At 43.7% G+C, this 18,071-nt stretch overlaps 1 protein-coding gene across 1 annotated transcript; it reads left to right on the top strand.

The window, feature by feature from the left end:
* Positions 1 to 7,287: 7,287 nt before the first annotated feature.
* LOC124789909 (cuticle protein 64-like) lies at positions 7,288 to 17,151 on the top strand. Its single transcript, XM_047257427.1, has 2 exons — positions 7,288 to 7,325; positions 16,684 to 17,151. Exons 1-2 carry the CDS (start codon positions 7,311 to 7,313, stop codon positions 17,041 to 17,043), a joined length of 375 nt encoding a protein of 124 aa, XP_047113383.1. The 5' UTR covers positions 7,288 to 7,310; the 3' UTR covers positions 17,044 to 17,151.
* The last annotated feature ends 920 nt before the right edge of the window (positions 17,152 to 18,071 follow it).

Below are 18,071 nucleotides of genomic sequence, written 5' to 3' on the forward strand. Positions count from 1 at the left end.
GTACCTATAATCCTAGTAGTAGTGCTGTTTTACTACAGAAGAAAGGAATTAGCTCTTGCAAGTTTGTGAATTGAAGATAAATTTACAACACACACAAATAAGATATAGTAAACAGATCCTTAATCGTTATTTCTATCGTTGCATGAAACATTCTAAAACTGATATTCTCGTCGGTATTAACAGTGTTAGATTCAATAAAGTTCGTATGTGACTTACTGCATACAATACTAGTCGTCTATGTTTCGCAGAATATTTGCAGTATTTATACGACAAACTGTGATGTGACTTATTTTCCTTTACTGTAGGGAGTACATAAAATCCAGGAACACTTTCAACTATTTATTGCACAAGAACCATTCATTGCACAGATATCATACATATGTCATTTTGAAGAGAAACACTGATAGTTTTTTTTTTCATATGTACCGCCACAGCGTAGTTTGGTAATTTGCCGATAGTCAGCGCTAGTCGCAAACATGGCGAGTTCAGGTGCGAAGCGAGCTGTTTCATGAAATGGCTTCCCCAATCATCAGATCTCACTCCGTGTAATTTTCTTCTGTGAGGACACATTAAAGATCTTGTGTGTGTGCCGCCTCTACCACGTGATGTAGCAGATCTCCGAGAGAGAATACAGGAAGGGACTGCCACAGTCTACGATGCCATGCTGGGACAGGTATGACAACAATTCGATTACCGTAATGACGTCTGCCGCTCACTCATGGTTCGCATATCGGATGTTTGTAAAAAAAAAAAAAAAAAAAAATTCAAATATTTTCCCTTCAAAATGCAATATGTATGACATCTGTACACAGTTTAGTTCTTGTGCAATAAATAATTGAAAATGTTCCCAGACTTTATGTATACCCTGTATTTCAAGAGCAATTAAGTTACCTGAGTTAGCTGTGTTACCTACATAGATTATAAATCTACTGATTAATTCATAACTTCTAAGAGGTAACACTATTGCCATCTGACCGTTGTTTTATTTCATGTTGGACGCTTCAGTAACTTCGAATAAATCTGGTCTCAATGAATACACTTCAGCATAAACTTTCTCAGGCAGTAAGTCTGAAATGTGTAACTTTATTGCCGATTCATCTGAAAATAGCTACAGATAATCGAAATAGCAAGTGTCCAAAACGAAACAAAAGAATAACTGAATGGCGGAAATGTTATTATTTCGACAATTCTACATGACTGTGACACCTAGAAGAAGGAAAGTCATCGATTTCATTGTCCCACATAATAATCAAAAACTTTGCGTGTGTTCATGCGTAACGGAGACAGAAAGGAAATAGTAAGAGTGCCAATCTGTGTTTTGCCCATTATCAGGTTAAATGAACTGCGTGAACTAATATTCTCCTTCTAATTCGAGAGACAACAATGACTCGATATTGTAAAACTTTTTTATTGTTATGATGACATGGACCAGGAAAAGAACTGTTTGGTTCCCTACATCCTTGGCAAAGCTGCGAACTTTCGAAGTAATAAAGTCTCTGGTACAGCTCACTGCTAAATATCACCGTTGCCTAACAAGATGATGTTGCTTTATAGCTTCGTTATAAATAAATGCACTCAAATTCAGTTTCTCTTCGACCCATGACAACACAGTCCACGGTTCTGAAATATAAAACGTTTACAAAAGTGTATGTTATCAACGTGAGGCAAGAAGAAAGGCTTACCTTGTTCACCCACATAAAGTGCACTTGGCAGACAGCGATTTCATTATTTTGTAGCTTGCGAGGTTGCTGGTACAAATCAACATCATTCAGAAGAGCCAGTCTCCTTACAAATATATTCTACCAAGTATTACAAATATTCTTACCGCGTCCACAGTTGAGAATTTAGTGTAATTTTTGTCTACTGCTTCCGTCTTGTGGTTTGACGCCGTCAAATATTTTCACGTAATATACACAACACATGTTTCAGCAATATAATACGTAGCGTTCCACCGTCAAAAATTTGTAATTCTGTTCAGTATGGAACTAAACAATAACAGTCATGTATCCATTTTAGATAGTATTTTGTTTCAGAGATACGTCATCTCTGCAGATTTTCTCTCCTCCTGATCACTACAATATTTTTGTTTTGCACATAAATCGTGAAGTTGCCTTACTAATCATGTTTAAAACATAATTCGCCACATAATAACATTTTACTAATTCCTTTTGCGGTTCATCTCCACGATTCCATTTATATATTCATACTGTAGTTCCATTATAAATACTTCATGGAACAAATAATGGGCAGATTCCAGTCGTAAGTGATTTAGAACAGCAGTTTCTTGGAGTTAGGTGAATCTGTAAATACAGAAATCTAACGTGTGGCTAATTGGATCTGGTGCGAAAATCGGAGGAAGAAATATCAGGAATTCAAACAGAAAATACGAGGCTCGCTTAACTCAGTCTTCTCTCCAAGATGCTTGAATGTGAATTATTTGAAGGAAAGTGATACTATTTTCCCCATAAATCGGAAAAGTCTTTACAGTTCTGCTATCTCCATCAAATGTATTGCTTACGTATTGTGAGAATAACACATAATTATCCATACGTGGAATTACGGACAGACGTTATCGCTCATATCAAACGTGAGTCAACTAGCACTGTAACTTGTACAGCGTACATAGATGTCTCTTTAACAGAGAATGTCAATTACGAAAACTGAGTAAGTGACTACGACGTGTGATAATTTAACTATACTCCACTCTGAAAAGGGTAATTTTAATCTAAGACTAGTTTTATTCCACCGTCTAAACAGATTAGGGAAAGATGGAGAAGGAAGGCGAACGTGCCCTTTCAAAGAAACTATCACGGCACTGAAGCGATTTAGGAAACTACAGAAAACCTAAATCAGGATGACTCCCGAAAGCGAGTCCAGTGTGCTAACCAACGCGCCACTTCGCTCGATTTTTAAATTTTGACAAAATATATGTTCCTAGGTACATGACCATGTTGTACCTTGCAAGATGTTTTCACATTTAGAAAGCCTTAATTTTCTGGAGTAATTTTTGTAATTTTAGAAAAAGACTGCAGCAAATAACAATAATGTAGAAAAGTGACCTGTCTTACGTAGGGAAGACTATCAGAATAGTAGAGGAAAGATGCAAGCAATATAAGCGACGTACCCTTTTAAGACGACTAAGCACTGTTTCGAATATAATCATGAAATGAAATACGAAGAGCCCATTATGGTGGTGCTAACCTCAGGTTCCTGAGGCACTGTAATTAAGGACTCTATCAAAATAAAGATGTCAGGAAACATAGTAAACAGAGGCGGCGGTTTCGATTTAAAAGACACACACCTCAGTTGGGAAATTCTGAGAAAATTTGCATTTCACGAATTATCAGTTCGAGCTCTGAAAATTAAAATAGCATCGCAGCGCGTGGAGAGCTTGGAACCGAGGTCGCCTATGAATAGCGGTGTGAGACCAACAAATGGTTCACAGCATGGATGGAGTCCATGCAGTGAGTACTCATAACAGCAAAGCTCGCAGCACCTGAAGAAGTCGGGTGGTCGGTCGTCAAATATTGTGCAGAAAATAGAACAACAACTCGAAACAACACCCGGAAGCTCACCACTAAAAAAACTTATTAAACTTTTATTACAGGGCTGGCTAGACGCGAAAATCTAAAAACTGTACCCTGGTAAAACACTCTCCCATAAAATGTCGTACTTTATAACATAATGAAGGTGCAATAATAAGGTTTTATTCCGAACAGACGCGCCTTCAAAGATGATATTTAAATATATATCACGTATTGTTCTCTAATTTTGCAAATACAGAGCAGGGAACAGCAGCGACTGATTATTAGAACTGATTTTAAAACAATCCAAATGTGATTTATTCATGGTTGTTGACCGAATACGGATATACAGCTAAACTGAGATCTATTTACAGTTTTACAATGTAGAGATTGCATAATGTACCTAATGCCAGGTATTAATCAGTTATACTGAATAAAAGAAATATAATTTGCGCTGCTAGATTTTATTAAGTAAATATTTTTGTTCTATTATATGAACGAATTTAAAATAAGCTAAGATGTAAATTCGTTTGTTAGGAAACTAAAAAAGCTTAAAAGACACTTACTGCAGAAGTCTGAGAATCTTAATAATACGTTTCTTCCAGATTACATATTCATCAGTATGAACGCGTTCTTTTTGATGGCTGCGCTAGCCTAGAGGGCCAATTGCCCACAACGTGCTTAGACAGGACAATGCAGTGAACAACTTTACTGGGTGCAGAAGGCACTTAGAAAGGGCGCAGTGAAGGGAATCGTCTAAATCTTCAAGGCCATAAGCTGATAGAATGTAAATATATTCATGCCTGTGGCGATATCCTCATATTACATTACCAATTCGGTGAGATCAGAATCACTGATCACACCATCTCGGAAGTAGTACAGACTTTGAACAGGTCAACAGAAAACGTCTAACCAGAATCGGTTCGGGGTGGAAAGTATACCATCACTGGAAGCTCTAAACACATAGAAAAAACACCTGAATTGATAAGTAATTGTGTGTCAAAAACATGCAGATTGCTTGGTATTAGGGCTTGAAAAAAAATGAAAAAAAATACGAGTTCTTGGAATCCTCTTGTTGGTCCTGGCTTATGACGACGGTATTATCATTTTGTAAATATTTACAGGGAACGCAATAATATGTGTGGTATGTCTGTTATCGTCCTCTAAAGAAGACAAACGAACGAAGTCGGTTGAAGCTAACAATCAATATTTAATCTACGGAATCTCGCCGTAGACCTGACAGTTCGGCTAGTTCAACATCTGAATTACACGATTTGTTGACGAAAATTTCACAGCCTAGAATTTGCTGTTTCAGGCTGAAATATTATCCACATAAGTTTGTTTCATCATGCGTTGGTCATTAGTGTTTCAAACGGTCAATTATTTACATTAGTGGTCTTATTTATCTGTAAATTCCAATTGTGTGATATTATATTGAATTTCTGTATACCCGTTTCATCCAGTAGTCTCCAGTATCAATTTTACCCTGCATAGATAGAATAACTTTTACTTTTGTCATCATTAAATACACTGCTTTACCCATTCTCCGACTAGGAGCTTCAAATACCACTCTGCCCGCCGTTTTCTATAACGCGTGTTCATATAAAACTATTTTTTATTTATTTGCCTGCACCGTATTTTGACCGGCTGCCTAGATGCTACAAAAGATCGTGGTAGATCAGTTATTACAATTTTAACAGATTGCACAGCGTATTCTGCTCAATGAAATGAAAATACCGTCCACCTTTGTTATGCTGCAACCACGTTTCTTATGGTATAGGTCAGCATTCAAGTACATTGTAGCTAAGAAACACAATATTTAGTAAACCTATGTTAATGTAATTAAATTGTCTATGCACAATTGCATATGTCTGACATCATGAAAACTGTTTGCGATATATTTTTTGGTATTATCACACCACATTTCTAAGTTCATGTGATTTCCGTTTCCCCATTCCCAACTCCGCATTCTAGGGTAATGCAAAAGTATACAGTTATTACACCTATCACTGAGTTTCAACTCGTGGCTGGGAGACATGAACTGTCTCTAACCTCTGGAGTTAGCGCATGTTGTTCTGTTGCATTGGAGTGAGAGAGAGTCGGATGATGATGTATATATCTGATACTGAGCCAAGATCTCTATTCGTATCTTCTCCCCTGGAAGCGATCTGTTTCACTGCCAGTTCGCTTAAGCTACCTCCCCTTGTGCCAGATTCCTTAGGCTTTGGAGACAGCATCCCTGGAATTACACTTCAGCAGATAAGCACGAACACAGTCTGTGATGGTCCAGAAGCAGCGCATTTCGCTGGAAGTTCTCGTGAGCGTGACGTCTCATTACGCAGTAGGAGGGACGATGGACGTCCAGGAAGCTTTCGATCATTTGTGAGGCAAATCCTTTTCTCCAGGCTCAGTCAATTGAGTGTTCCGAGACATCTTTATTTGATCCTGCTACATTATTGCAAAAAATTGAAGATACAATGGGCCACCCAGGCAGCAGTAACAGAAACATCACAAAGGGATGCCCACAAGGGTCCCATATTTTGGGATATCGTGACGGAGCCCCTTGCCGGCCGGAGTGGCCGAGCGGTTCTAGACGCTACAGTCTGGAAGCGAGCGACCGCTACGGTCGCAGGTTCGAATCCTGCCTCGGGCATGGATGTGTGTGATGTCCTTAGGTTAGTTAGGTTTAAGTAGTTCTAAGTTATAGGGGACTGATGATCTCAGAAGTTAAGTCCCATAGTGCTCAGAGGCACATGAACCATTTTTTTAACTGTAGGTGTCCTTTCCCCGGTTTGGGTGACTCTGTGTTCTGCGTTAAAGCAGGTCTTGTCGTGGGGGAAGCCCCGTCAGAGAGGTCCACCGCATGAGCGTCTAGGGAAGTGATTCCAGTGGTGGTTTCCCGTTGCCTTCCACTGATGATGATGAAGAAATAATAGTGAGGACAACACAACACCCAGTCCCTGAGCGGAGAAAATCTACGACCCAGTCGGGAATCGAACCCGGGCCCCTTAGCGTGACAGACCGCCGCACTGACCACACAGCTATCGGGGCGGACCTGGTTGGGTGACAGAGTTACAATACCAACACACAAACTGTGGAAGTTGCGTGCAGTTGCACCTGGCCGTTGAGCTGCATGTCATTTTCTCTCACTCAGCACCACGTTAGTCAAATGACAGCAGGTGCACAAGACAATCGGTCTCCATCTAGACGATGATGTGAACACTTCATGAAACCTTTGTCCGAATGAGCAGCTAAAACTTTGGCAATTTTCCACTTTCGCCACAGTTCAGTACAGAATAGCACCCGACATATTGAGACAGTTTCTTTCAAACTACGAAAGTCCGTCTGTTAACAACATCCTGTCGATGCCCCCCGGTTTACCGTGCGCGCAAACCACTGATGAGGCTTGGAAAGCGGCCCACCGTCTTCGCTGCTGGGAACTCTGTAAGACTGGCAGCTAGCCCCAAGGTTGTACGGGGTCCCCGCGGAAGAAACAAGCGCGGCGCGGGACAATACGGAGCCAGTGCCTGTGGAATTCGCTGTTACTTGACCGCGTGGCTTTTAATGCTCGCAGTAAAAAGCGGCGGTCGGCTGGACCGGGAACCGCCCCTGCAGCGTGCGTGAGCGCGTGCGTCCGAGGCGCGTGGCGTAGGCTCGCGAAGCGACGCCCAGCCCCGCCGGAAGGCCGCCGCAGACTTTCACGGCGTCGCTCGCTAGTATATAAAGCTCGCGCCGCCGACGCTGGGGCACAGTTCATAGCAGCTGATCACCAACACCACAACTGCCATGAAGGTCCTGCTGGTGAGTTGGCGCAGCTCGCCCATCAGCCGCTGCTGCGCAACAGACGATGATGCGTCTTCTATCGGCCCCTGTACTCTGACATAAATTTGTTCACTTCTGACGTTTAGGATCCAATCCTTCGAAGCTTTCGCGAAACGTACTGTGTGTCGGCAGCCGCAACAGCACCCTAATCTCCACGGTTATAGAAAATCGCCTTGATGTCTCTGTCTGCCACAAAAATCACTTAAAAAGTCCAAAGTTCTCGGTAGAGGTTTCTATAGTCCGCAGCCGTGGTCTTGCGGTAGCGTTCTCGCTTCCCGCGCACGGGTCCCGGGTTCGATTCCCGGCGGCGTCACGGATTTCTCTGCCTCGAGATGACTGGGTATTGTGTGTCTTTCATCACCATTTCACAATCATTGACTCGCAAGTCGCCGAAGTGGCGTCAGCTAAAAAGGACTTGTAATTTCGGCGGTCGAACCCCCCCGCATGGGGTCTCCCGGCCAACAATGCCGTACGATCAATTCATTTCATTTCTATAGAGCCTCTAAACATATAAAAACATGTTATTAATATCAACTAGGACCATATTTAAGATAATTGTGGTGTCACCGCCAGACACCACACTTGCTAGGTGGTAGTTTTAAATCGGCCGCAGTCCATTAGTACATGTCGGACCCGCGTGTCGCCACTGTGTGATCGCAGACCGAGCGCCACCACAAGGCAGGTCTCGAGATACGGAATAGCACTCGCCCCAGTTGTACGGACGACGTAGCTAGCGACTACACTGTCGAAGCCTCGCTTATTTGCAGAGCAGATAGTTAGAATAGCCTTCAGCTAAGTCAATGGCTACGACCTAGCAAGGCGCCATTAGTAACATTGCATGTATCTAAAGAGTCTCACTTGTATCGCCACAATCTCCAGATGTACCAAAAGGATGGATTAAAGTTAAGTATTCCAGAAGCTACGTACTTTTCTTTATAGCATTCATTACGTATTCTGTTTCAGACCTCACGCCATCCTGCTTTAACTTAGCGCGTGCCTTTCGGCTTCCTCTCATTGTGTCTAGGCTGTCTTGTCTAGACACAACAATAATGTTTTGAAACGGATAAAATTTTCCTGTGCAGGAACTTACCATGACGTATCTTGAAATCTACTGAACTTAATGAAATACATGTAAACGTAGGCTTGCGCGGCCGTTGTCACAGTCCATAAAATTCTTCTGTGTTTGAGGCCGCATTGTCATCTGTAAAATTCCGACATTTCGGCGAATGTTGCAAGGCGCCTTCCTCAGGGTGTATTGCTAGCGATACACCATCAAGGTGTCTTGAAACAGTCGCCGAAACGTCGGAATTTTACAGATGGGAATGCGGCCTCAAACCCAGAAGAATTTTATTAATGAAATAGGTTTTTAATGTTGATTACTAAAATACCTCGCTCGGCAACGTACCTCATTCGAAGCGTCCCCATTAGCGTTCAGGGCATCATACAGACGAAGGGTGAACACACCCCATTTTCATGTCCAATAGGTGTCTGGATACTTCTGATCAGGTACTGTACATTATTTAAAATGGTTTACCTGTAGGTCAAGAAAACGACAAAAGTAAGGCGAAACGACAGTCTGTAATGTCCCATTTGTTCTCCGTAGTAAACCGCGGGTCTGTTGCAAAACTTAGTTATTACTTGGTTGCATGACACAAGGATAAGGATTTTTGTAAAAGCAACACGGATACGGGATGTCATGAGTGGATATTCTCGGTTAAACGCGCGTTTCTACTCACAGCAATGACACTGTTCGAGTTATTATTCTACAACTTGCTCTGTTCTCTTGGGTAATGCACAAAACAAATGTCACTGAGTTCACTTGAGACTGGAACACCGCAGGGTACCGATACACTGACAGCGCCAACCGCAGACGCGTTTCTTGCCTATTGTCAAGCGATGTGGTGAATAAGAGTGCACCGCAGAGGAAAGTAATCGACTGCCACGACCATGACTGTTTAAATAACGGAACTAATTCATGGTACAGCGATCAGCAGCGAAAAATAGGATAATAGGTTCTTAGTTTGATCCCCAACAAAGCACTAGCGAAATTCCATGGTACTTACACCTTGTTCAATCAACGGCGTATTGTACGTAGGTTGGAACTTAAATTGTGCCAACACTGCTGTGGAGACAGTATGCAATGGAATCTACTATTGTCAGTGATAGCACACGTTGTTGAGATATCTTCCTTACCTCCGAGCAAATGGACTCGCCCGTCCCACGTCACTGGCGTGCGTACAATCGAGGGAAACACAATCACTTGTGAGCGAGCGGTCCAACGTAACGGTGTCACTATGTTTTCCAAACAGGAACAACGGAGTTGGATCAAGATTGAATGTGCCAGAGGTCGTACAGCACGACAGTGTCATCGAGGTCTGCAAGAGGCGTGCAGGGAATCGGCATAGCCGTACAGAACAGTGGCACGTTGGGTAAAAGCCTTCAACGAAGGTCGGCAAACTGTGGCAGACATGCATCGGGCAGGTCATCCTAGCGTCTTCGGAGAAGAAGTGCATGCTGTTGCCGCGTTAGTGGACGCCATACGATTCGTGAGCTCGCCCACGAAACCGGATTAGCGCATACGACTGTGCTTCGCATCCTGAAGAAACGCCTGGGCATGCGAAAAATTGCATCATGATGGGTTCCGCATGACTTGACGGAAATGCAGAAATGGATGCGTTACGACGCTGCTCAGAGGCACTTGGAGCGCTATGAGCGCGAAGGAGAGGCTCTCTTACGCCGTATTATAGCACTGGATGAGACATGGGCCACATCATACTAGCCAATCTAACTAATGGCGTCATTATGGGTTGCCGCGAAAGTCGAAAGCGCGTCAGAGCCCCAGTATGGTGAAAGTTATGGTGATTCTCGTGTACGACTGCGATGGTGTTATCCTAACGCAGACCGTCGATGCACAGTATTACTTTTCGTTTTTGGAGCATCAACTGCGACCAGCTTTGCGAAAGAAGTGGCAACACTTTCTGCGCAACCCACCCATCATTTTGCACAACAATGCGAGGCCCATACAGCGCAAGCTGTGGCTCTTCTCTTCGGTCGATGGGACTGGAAAGCACTGTACCATCCACCATACTCCCCGGACTTAGCGTTTGTGACTTTGATTTGATTCCGTAGATGAAGGAGCCACTTCTTGGCATTCCCTTCAGAACTGTTCCAGAGATTCGACAGACAGTAGACCGCTCCATTCGCACCATCAGCAGGATTCCGCAAACAGAGATCATGTGAAACTCAGCTCGCCCTATTTGCCCAAGAAATTCACAGTGCCGTAGACACTGGCGAGCAGATTGATGCCGTATTGCTGGACTTCAGGAAGGCATTTGATACGGTTCCGCACTTACGTTTAGTGAAAAAAATACGAGCTTACGGAATATCGGACCAGGTTTGTGATTGGATTCAGGATTTCCTAGAAGAAAGAACACAACATGTCATTCTTAACGGTTCAAAATCTGCAGATGTAGAGGTAATTTCGGGAGTACCGCAGGGAAGCGTGATAGGACCTTAATTGTTTACAATATACATAAATGACTTAGTTGACAACATCGGTAGCTCCGTGAGGCTATTTGCAGATGACACGGTTGTCTACAAGAAAGTAGCAACATCAGAAGACTCGTACGTACTCCAGGAGGACCTGCAGAGGATTAATGCACGGTGCGACAGCTGGCAGCTTTCCCTAAACGTAGATAAATGTAATATAATGCGCATACATAGGGGCAGAAATCCATTCCAGTACGATTATGCCATAGGTGGTAAATCATTGGAAGCGGTAACGACCGTAAAATACTTAGGAGTTACTATCCGGAGCGATCTGAAGTGGAATGATCACATAAAACAAATAGTGGGAAAAGCAGGCGCCAGGTTGAGATTCATAGGAAGAATTCTAAGAAAATGTGACTCATCGACGAAAGAAGTAGCTTACAAAACGCTTGTTCGTCCGATTCTTGAGTATTGCTCATCAGTATGGGACCCTTACCAGGTTGGATTAATAGAAGAGATAGACATGATCCAGCGAAAAGAAGCGCGATTCGTCACGGGGACATTTAGTCAGCGCGAGAGCGTTACGGAGATGCTGAACAAGCTCCAGTGGCAGACACTTCAAGAAAGGCGTTACGCAATACGGAGAGGTTTATTATCGAAATTACGAGAGAGCACATTCCGGGAAGAGATGGGCAACATATTACTACCGCCCACATATATCTCGCGTAATGATCACAACGAAAAGATCCGAGAAATTAGAGCAAATACGGAGACTTACAAGCAGTCGTTCTTCCCACGCACAATTCGTGAATGGAACAGGGAAGGGGGGATCAGATAGTGGTACAATAAGTACCCTCCGCCACACACCGTAAGGTGGCTCGCGGAGTATAGATGTAGATGTAGATGTAGAACAGGTTCTGCTAACGGTATACTACGCCTTACACATCGCTGGCAACAGGTTGTACACAACGCTGGTGACTACTTTGAAGGACAGTAAAAGCTAAAAACATGAAACTCTTGTATCGGTTGTGTATAAATAGTTGCCACTTTTTAAGTTCCCACCCTCGTGTTAAGGAAAAAAAAAAAAAAAACCTGAGCTACGGCGCAACACTTCACAATGGCAGAGAGTGATTTCGAACTTCTTCATGTGATTTCTGTTCACTGCCCATCAGACTGAATTAAAACGAAATTAGATGAAACTACCGTAATTTTTTCTTATACGCACGAGTCATTTCATACATATGTAGTAGTGCATCTACGTTATTGGGGTGTCATAGTTCATATTCCCCTCGGTAAAAATCGCAAGACTTTTTAGAACTGTTAAACGGTAGGCATGAAGTGCTAAATTCCTTGCTGGGGTCAGTCCGGTATCGACAAGACGGGTAATACTTCGTTTATCAATACTTGCCTCTTGAATTAATAACGATTATTGACAAAAAAAGAACTACATTAGTAGAAGAGTAGTTGATTGTGGGGCACTCATCTTGAATAATTGTCGGATCTTTATTAGAGCCAATCAAATGAACTGCGCTCTTGAAATAAAGAAGTCGTACAAAATTCTCATGACTACCTAAGATCACACCAGCCATATAAATTACACAGAAATGACTCGTGATGTAGCATAACTTCAGATACCCTATCTACTGTGTAAACTACCATACGAAACAGTGTAACAACAATATCCTGATAAATGATAGCCAATGTTGTCCAGAACCAACCCGAACAAAGACTGACTTCTCAACGTACTGAATTTCAGCATCAGAGTTTCGATAACCTTCGTGCCATCATCGGTTATTTCCAACTCGACAGCACGCTGTGGACTGTTTAAAAAGATTATATTTTTCGGCTAACTGAAAACAGAATTAGTACAGGAAATTTATAACGAGATGTATCCTTTGTTCCATCTCCGTGACCGTTACCATGTTTGTTTTACATTTATTATCAAATACTATTTCAAGTATGTTCCATCGTCTCATTAGTAACTCCAACCAATGTTTCCACGGTCATCAGGGACCCTCACTCCACTCGGCTCCGCTTGCGTATCACTTGCTGCATCACACGACGCCTGCACATGACTACCTGTGGGAATGACCGCGTTCTGCTACCCACCTTCAGACCTTCTGGCGTCCCACTCTTCTGAGGAATTGATAACTTACATACAAATTTAATGTCATTTGCAGTATGGCGATGTAAAGCCACAAAATGTGCGACGATTTGTGGTCAGAACAGTCACACCTACGTCAGTACTCCACAAGAAACCTCATAGTGTGTGGCTGAAGGCACTTTGTGTTACCCCCCCCCCCCCGCCCCCCCACCTTTTCCAGTCGCAAATGATGCTGCGCTAGAGGAACGATTTTTGGTAAGACTCCAAGGGAGTTCGAATCGCTTTATTCTTCATGGTACTTTCGCTAAATATACGTAGAGAAATGCAACATTTTGCGTGACTCCTCTGAGAACACACGCTTGTGCGTCTGTCACTGAAGAACATCTCCTCGACTTTGTGCTGATTTCTAAAATGAACCCGTAACGAAATGCTCCACTTCTTTGGATCTTCTCCACTGCTGTCATCAGTCCCGTATAGTGAGGTTCCCAGACTGACGAGCAGTACTCAGGCATCGATCGAACGAGTGTTTTGTAGGTCACATCGTTCGAGAGTGGCCTACAGGTCTTGTGGATTCTTCGAATGAACTACAGTCTGGCATCAGCTTCTTCTACGATTAGTTTTATGAGGCTGTTCCACTGCCAATCGCTCAGTGCCAGTACTTCCTATTATTTAATGTGTGTGACTGCTTCCAAAGACTGTTCGGCCACCATGTAATCATAAAATAACGGGTCTTTCCGCGTATTTATGCACAGTATGTTAGATTTATTTACGGCGAAGATCGACTGGCAGAATCTGCACCTTGTATCGATCCTCCGCAGGTCTTTCTGCATTTCGCTATGGTTTTCTAGCCTTGTGAGGAAACACAGGTCAAAACTAGAAGACAAATTGCGTTAATTATGTGACCCTGAACTGATACCTGTACAAATATGGGTCAGTCTGCCTGTTAAGTAGAAGTAGGAAATACAGGCAATGCTACATGTGGTTCCCAAGTAATCTCACACATCCTTTTCCATTTTTCGAAGTGAGTCATGCACTCCTTCAAAATACAGCTGGCTCCATTTATAGTGGGTCACAGGAATTGGTCATACATTCCTGTAACTTGTTGAACACTGTCGAAGGATTGGGCATGCACAATACCTTTAAACGCTTCCATAGCCAGAAACCCAGCGGATTCAGGTCCAGCGAATAGGCGGGACATGCTGTTGGATTTCCTCGACCAGTTCATGTCCCAGTAAACGTTGCAGTGAGGCACGAACTGTAGAAAAAGGGGTGGTGCAAACAAGTCACAATCGTTGTGTTATTGCAAGGGTACCGTGATCCAAAAACACTGGTAATTTATCGGGAAGGAGTTAGTGATACACGACACCTGCTACTCTGTTTGGTAAAGAGTGTGGCCACATGAGTCTGGCACCGACAGTTCCTGCTCATACATTCTTACTGAAGTAATCTTGGTCTTTTCCTTGTACCTTTGCCCCACATAGGCGTAGGTTCAGCATTGTTATTATCGCGTGTGCCATGGTTCCTTAAGGGATGAGCGGATGCCTTTCCTGTCGCTGCCCCGTTACCCCCTGGGATGGAATATGTATAACCATCTGGCTGCGTGTAGTGTTATTCGTGTGAAAGTAAGCGGAAGTTTTCTAAATATCTGCAAATCACATAACTGAGGTGGGGATTGGTTACAATCCTAGTATTGACCGACTCGGATGTGTGGAAAACCACCTAAAAATCGACAACCAGGCTTGCCGGCACACAGACCTTCGTCGTTGGTAGGTTCGCTCCTGCTTTGGCACACCTCCCCGTCACGGAAGTGGCCCTTTTAGCACACTCTTCTGACCGGGACTGTTTTGAAAAACCTTGATACCTCGAAGATTTGCATGTACCTACTCGTGTGTATAGCGAAAACTTATTAAGTTATCTCTTATGAAAAGTGCCGCACCTGTAAATAAAACGCAGGCTGTGATCTTCAACGCTCCATATCCCAACAGAAATTGGTTTCCAGACAAATCGTCACAAGAACTTTTCTTCTAGTTTTGGCCGATAGTATCTCCTGCAGAAATATGTGACACTATTCTTTAACAGTCTGTACGCAGCAGCCTTTGAGAACAGGCTCATGGAGCATTTACGTGAAGTAGTAGGTTATTTATGTGTTGTTGTTGTTGTCATGGTCTTCAGTCCAGAGACTGGTTTGATGCAGCTCTCCATGCTACCCTATCCTGTGCAAGGATCTTCATCTCTGACTAACTACTGCAGCCTACATGCTTCTGAATCTGTTTAGTGTTTTGATCCCTTGGTCTCCCTCTACGATTTTTACCCTCCACGCTGGCCTCCAATACTAAATTGGTGATCCCTTGATGCCTCAGAACATGTCCTACCAACCGATTCCTTCTTCTAGTCAAGTTGTGCCACAAACTCATGTTCTCCCGAATTATGTTCAATACCTCCTCATTAGTTATGTGATCTACCCATCTAATCTTCAGCATTCTTCTGCAGCACCACATTTCGAAAGCTTCTATTCTCTTCTTGTTTAAACTATTTGTCGTCCATGTTTCACTTCCATACGTAGCTACACTCCATACAAATACTTTCAGAAACGACTTCCTGACAAACCTATACTCGATGTTAACAAATTTCTCTTTTTCAGAAACGCTTTCTTTGCTATTTCCAGTCTACATTTTATATCCTCTCTACTTCGACCATCATCAGTTATTTTGCTCTCCAAATAGCAAAACTCGTCTACTACTTTAAGAGTCTCAATTCCTAATCTAATTCCCTCAGCATCGTCTGATTTAATACTACTACATTCCATTATCGTCGCTTTGTTTTTTGTTGATGTTCATCTTGTATCCTCCATTCGAGACTGTCCATTCGGTTCAACTGCTCTTCCAGATCGTTGTTTGTATACAATATGAATAACACTGGTCCATTGAAACGTCCCCTTAAAAAAGTTAGTGAATTACTGTGCTGATAAACCTCTTACGTTATTTGATTTTCAAACAGCTGAGCAGAACTGAACGTACTCAGACATTTCCCTCTTTACTTGTTCTGATCAACACTAAACTGACACACAATATTTTTAGCAAAACGCAATCTGACTTTCAATAATCCCTACAAAAGAATGGCCCTGACTAGCATTAAACTATACCTTTCACAAATCACTTACCTCACAAAAATCTTCGTTACTCGAACTACTGCAATACAGCGAGCGGCAATACTGCCAGCTAAATAAAAGATTGTAACTACTGAAGGCGCTAACTACTGATAGGTATAGTTATCAAATGGAAGATTTTGATAGAGAACAAACAATGTATTTACCTTAATAGTGTTCAAAAGTCATAATATATATATCAGTTCATAACATCGAGTCTTACGAATTTACTGTCTCTGATGGACACACGCACAGATCATCCGCTCTCAAAACTCCGCCATCCCTCTGCCCACATCCACCACTGCTGGCGGCTCACCTCCATCTGCGCAACGCTACGCACTGTTCAGATCGAACTGTCCAACACTACAATAGCGAATATTACGACAATGCCAACCAGCCACAGACTGCATACAGCACAGCCAGTGATTTTCATACAGAGCGCTACGTGGCGTTACCAATTAAAAAACCTAAACAGCCTACTTACACCTTTACTCTTACATTTGGCCACTGCAGTAGTAACTTGTGACCAGTCAGCGACGCAGCAGCACCTCAGCCTCCAGTGGAGCCTCCGCCCCTCACAGCTGTGTGTGGTTTCGCAGGTTCTGAGCGCCGTGCTGGCCGCCGCCGCGGCCAAGCCGGGCTACCTGGGCGCCGCCCACGGGCTGGTGGCGGCGGCGCCCGCGCTGGCCTACGGCGGCGTGCACGCGGGCTACGCGGCCTACGGTCCCGCGCCCGTGGCCGTGGGGCCCGGCGGCTACCTGCTGGACACGCCCGCCGTGGCGGCCGCCCGCGGCGCCCACCTGGCCGCCGTGGCGCAGACGCGCGCCCGCGACGCCGCCGTCGCCCACCTCGCCTACGCCGCCGCCCCCGCGCTCGGCCTGGGCTACGGCCACGGGCTCGCCTACGGTGCCTACGGCCACGGCCTCGGCTACGGCTACGGTCACGGCTACCACGGCTAACTTCCGGCGTCCCTCAGCTCCGTCCCAGCCCACCACCGTCGAAACAACATGTTGATGAATATTTTTGTACAAAATAATTTATAAATATAGTTGAGCAATGAAACCAGACTACTTTCATTACTTAAACCTTACACTTCATCCAAAGCCCAGAAAACCTCCAACAACTTAGAAAATTTTATCACAATGTTCAAATAAAGTTTTCAACAAATTGTAAACAACTTTTTTTCCAAAAATTTTAAATATGGATCCCTGGAACTGCATTCTGTCTCAGTAAAACCTTTACTAACGTTCTAGAAATATCGCATGTGTAACAGCAATTTCTATGAGACATATTTGTGTGACACAGATTAACATACACTACTGGCCATTGAAATTGATACACCAAGAAGAAACGGGCATTCATTGGACAATTATATTATACTAGAACTGACATGTGATTACACTTTCACGCAATCTGGGTGCATAAATCCTGAGAAATCAGTACCCAGAACAACCACCTCTGGCCGTAATAACGGCCTTGATACGCCTGGGCATTGAGTCAAACAGAGCTCGGATGGCGTGTACAGGTACAGCTGCCCATGCAGCTTCAACACCATATCACAGTTCATCAAGAGTAGTGACTACGGTATTTTGACCAGCCAGTAGCTCGGCCACCATTGACCAAACGTTTTCAATTGGAGAGAGATCTGGAGAATGTGCTGGCCAGGGCAGCAGTCGAACATTTTCTGTATCCAGAAAGGCCGGTACAGGACATGCAATACGCTGTCGTGCATTATCCTGCTGAAATGTAGGGTTTCGCAGGGATCGAATGAAGGGTAGAGCCTCTGTTCGTAACACATTTGAAATGTAACGTCCACTGTTCAAAGTGACGCCAATGCGAACAAGAGGTGACCGAGACGTGTAACCAGTGGCACCCCATACCACCACGCTGGATGATAAGCCAGTATGGCGATGACGAATACACGCTTCCAATGTGCGTTCACCATGATGTCGCCAAACACCGACGCGACCATCTTGTTGCTGTAAAC

The sequence above is a fragment of the Schistocerca piceifrons genome, chromosome 3, assembly GCF_021461385.2.
Source record: "Schistocerca piceifrons isolate TAMUIC-IGC-003096 chromosome 3, iqSchPice1.1, whole genome shotgun sequence".
In the NCBI taxonomy this organism is placed as follows: domain Eukaryota; kingdom Metazoa; phylum Arthropoda; class Insecta; order Orthoptera; family Acrididae; genus Schistocerca; species Schistocerca piceifrons.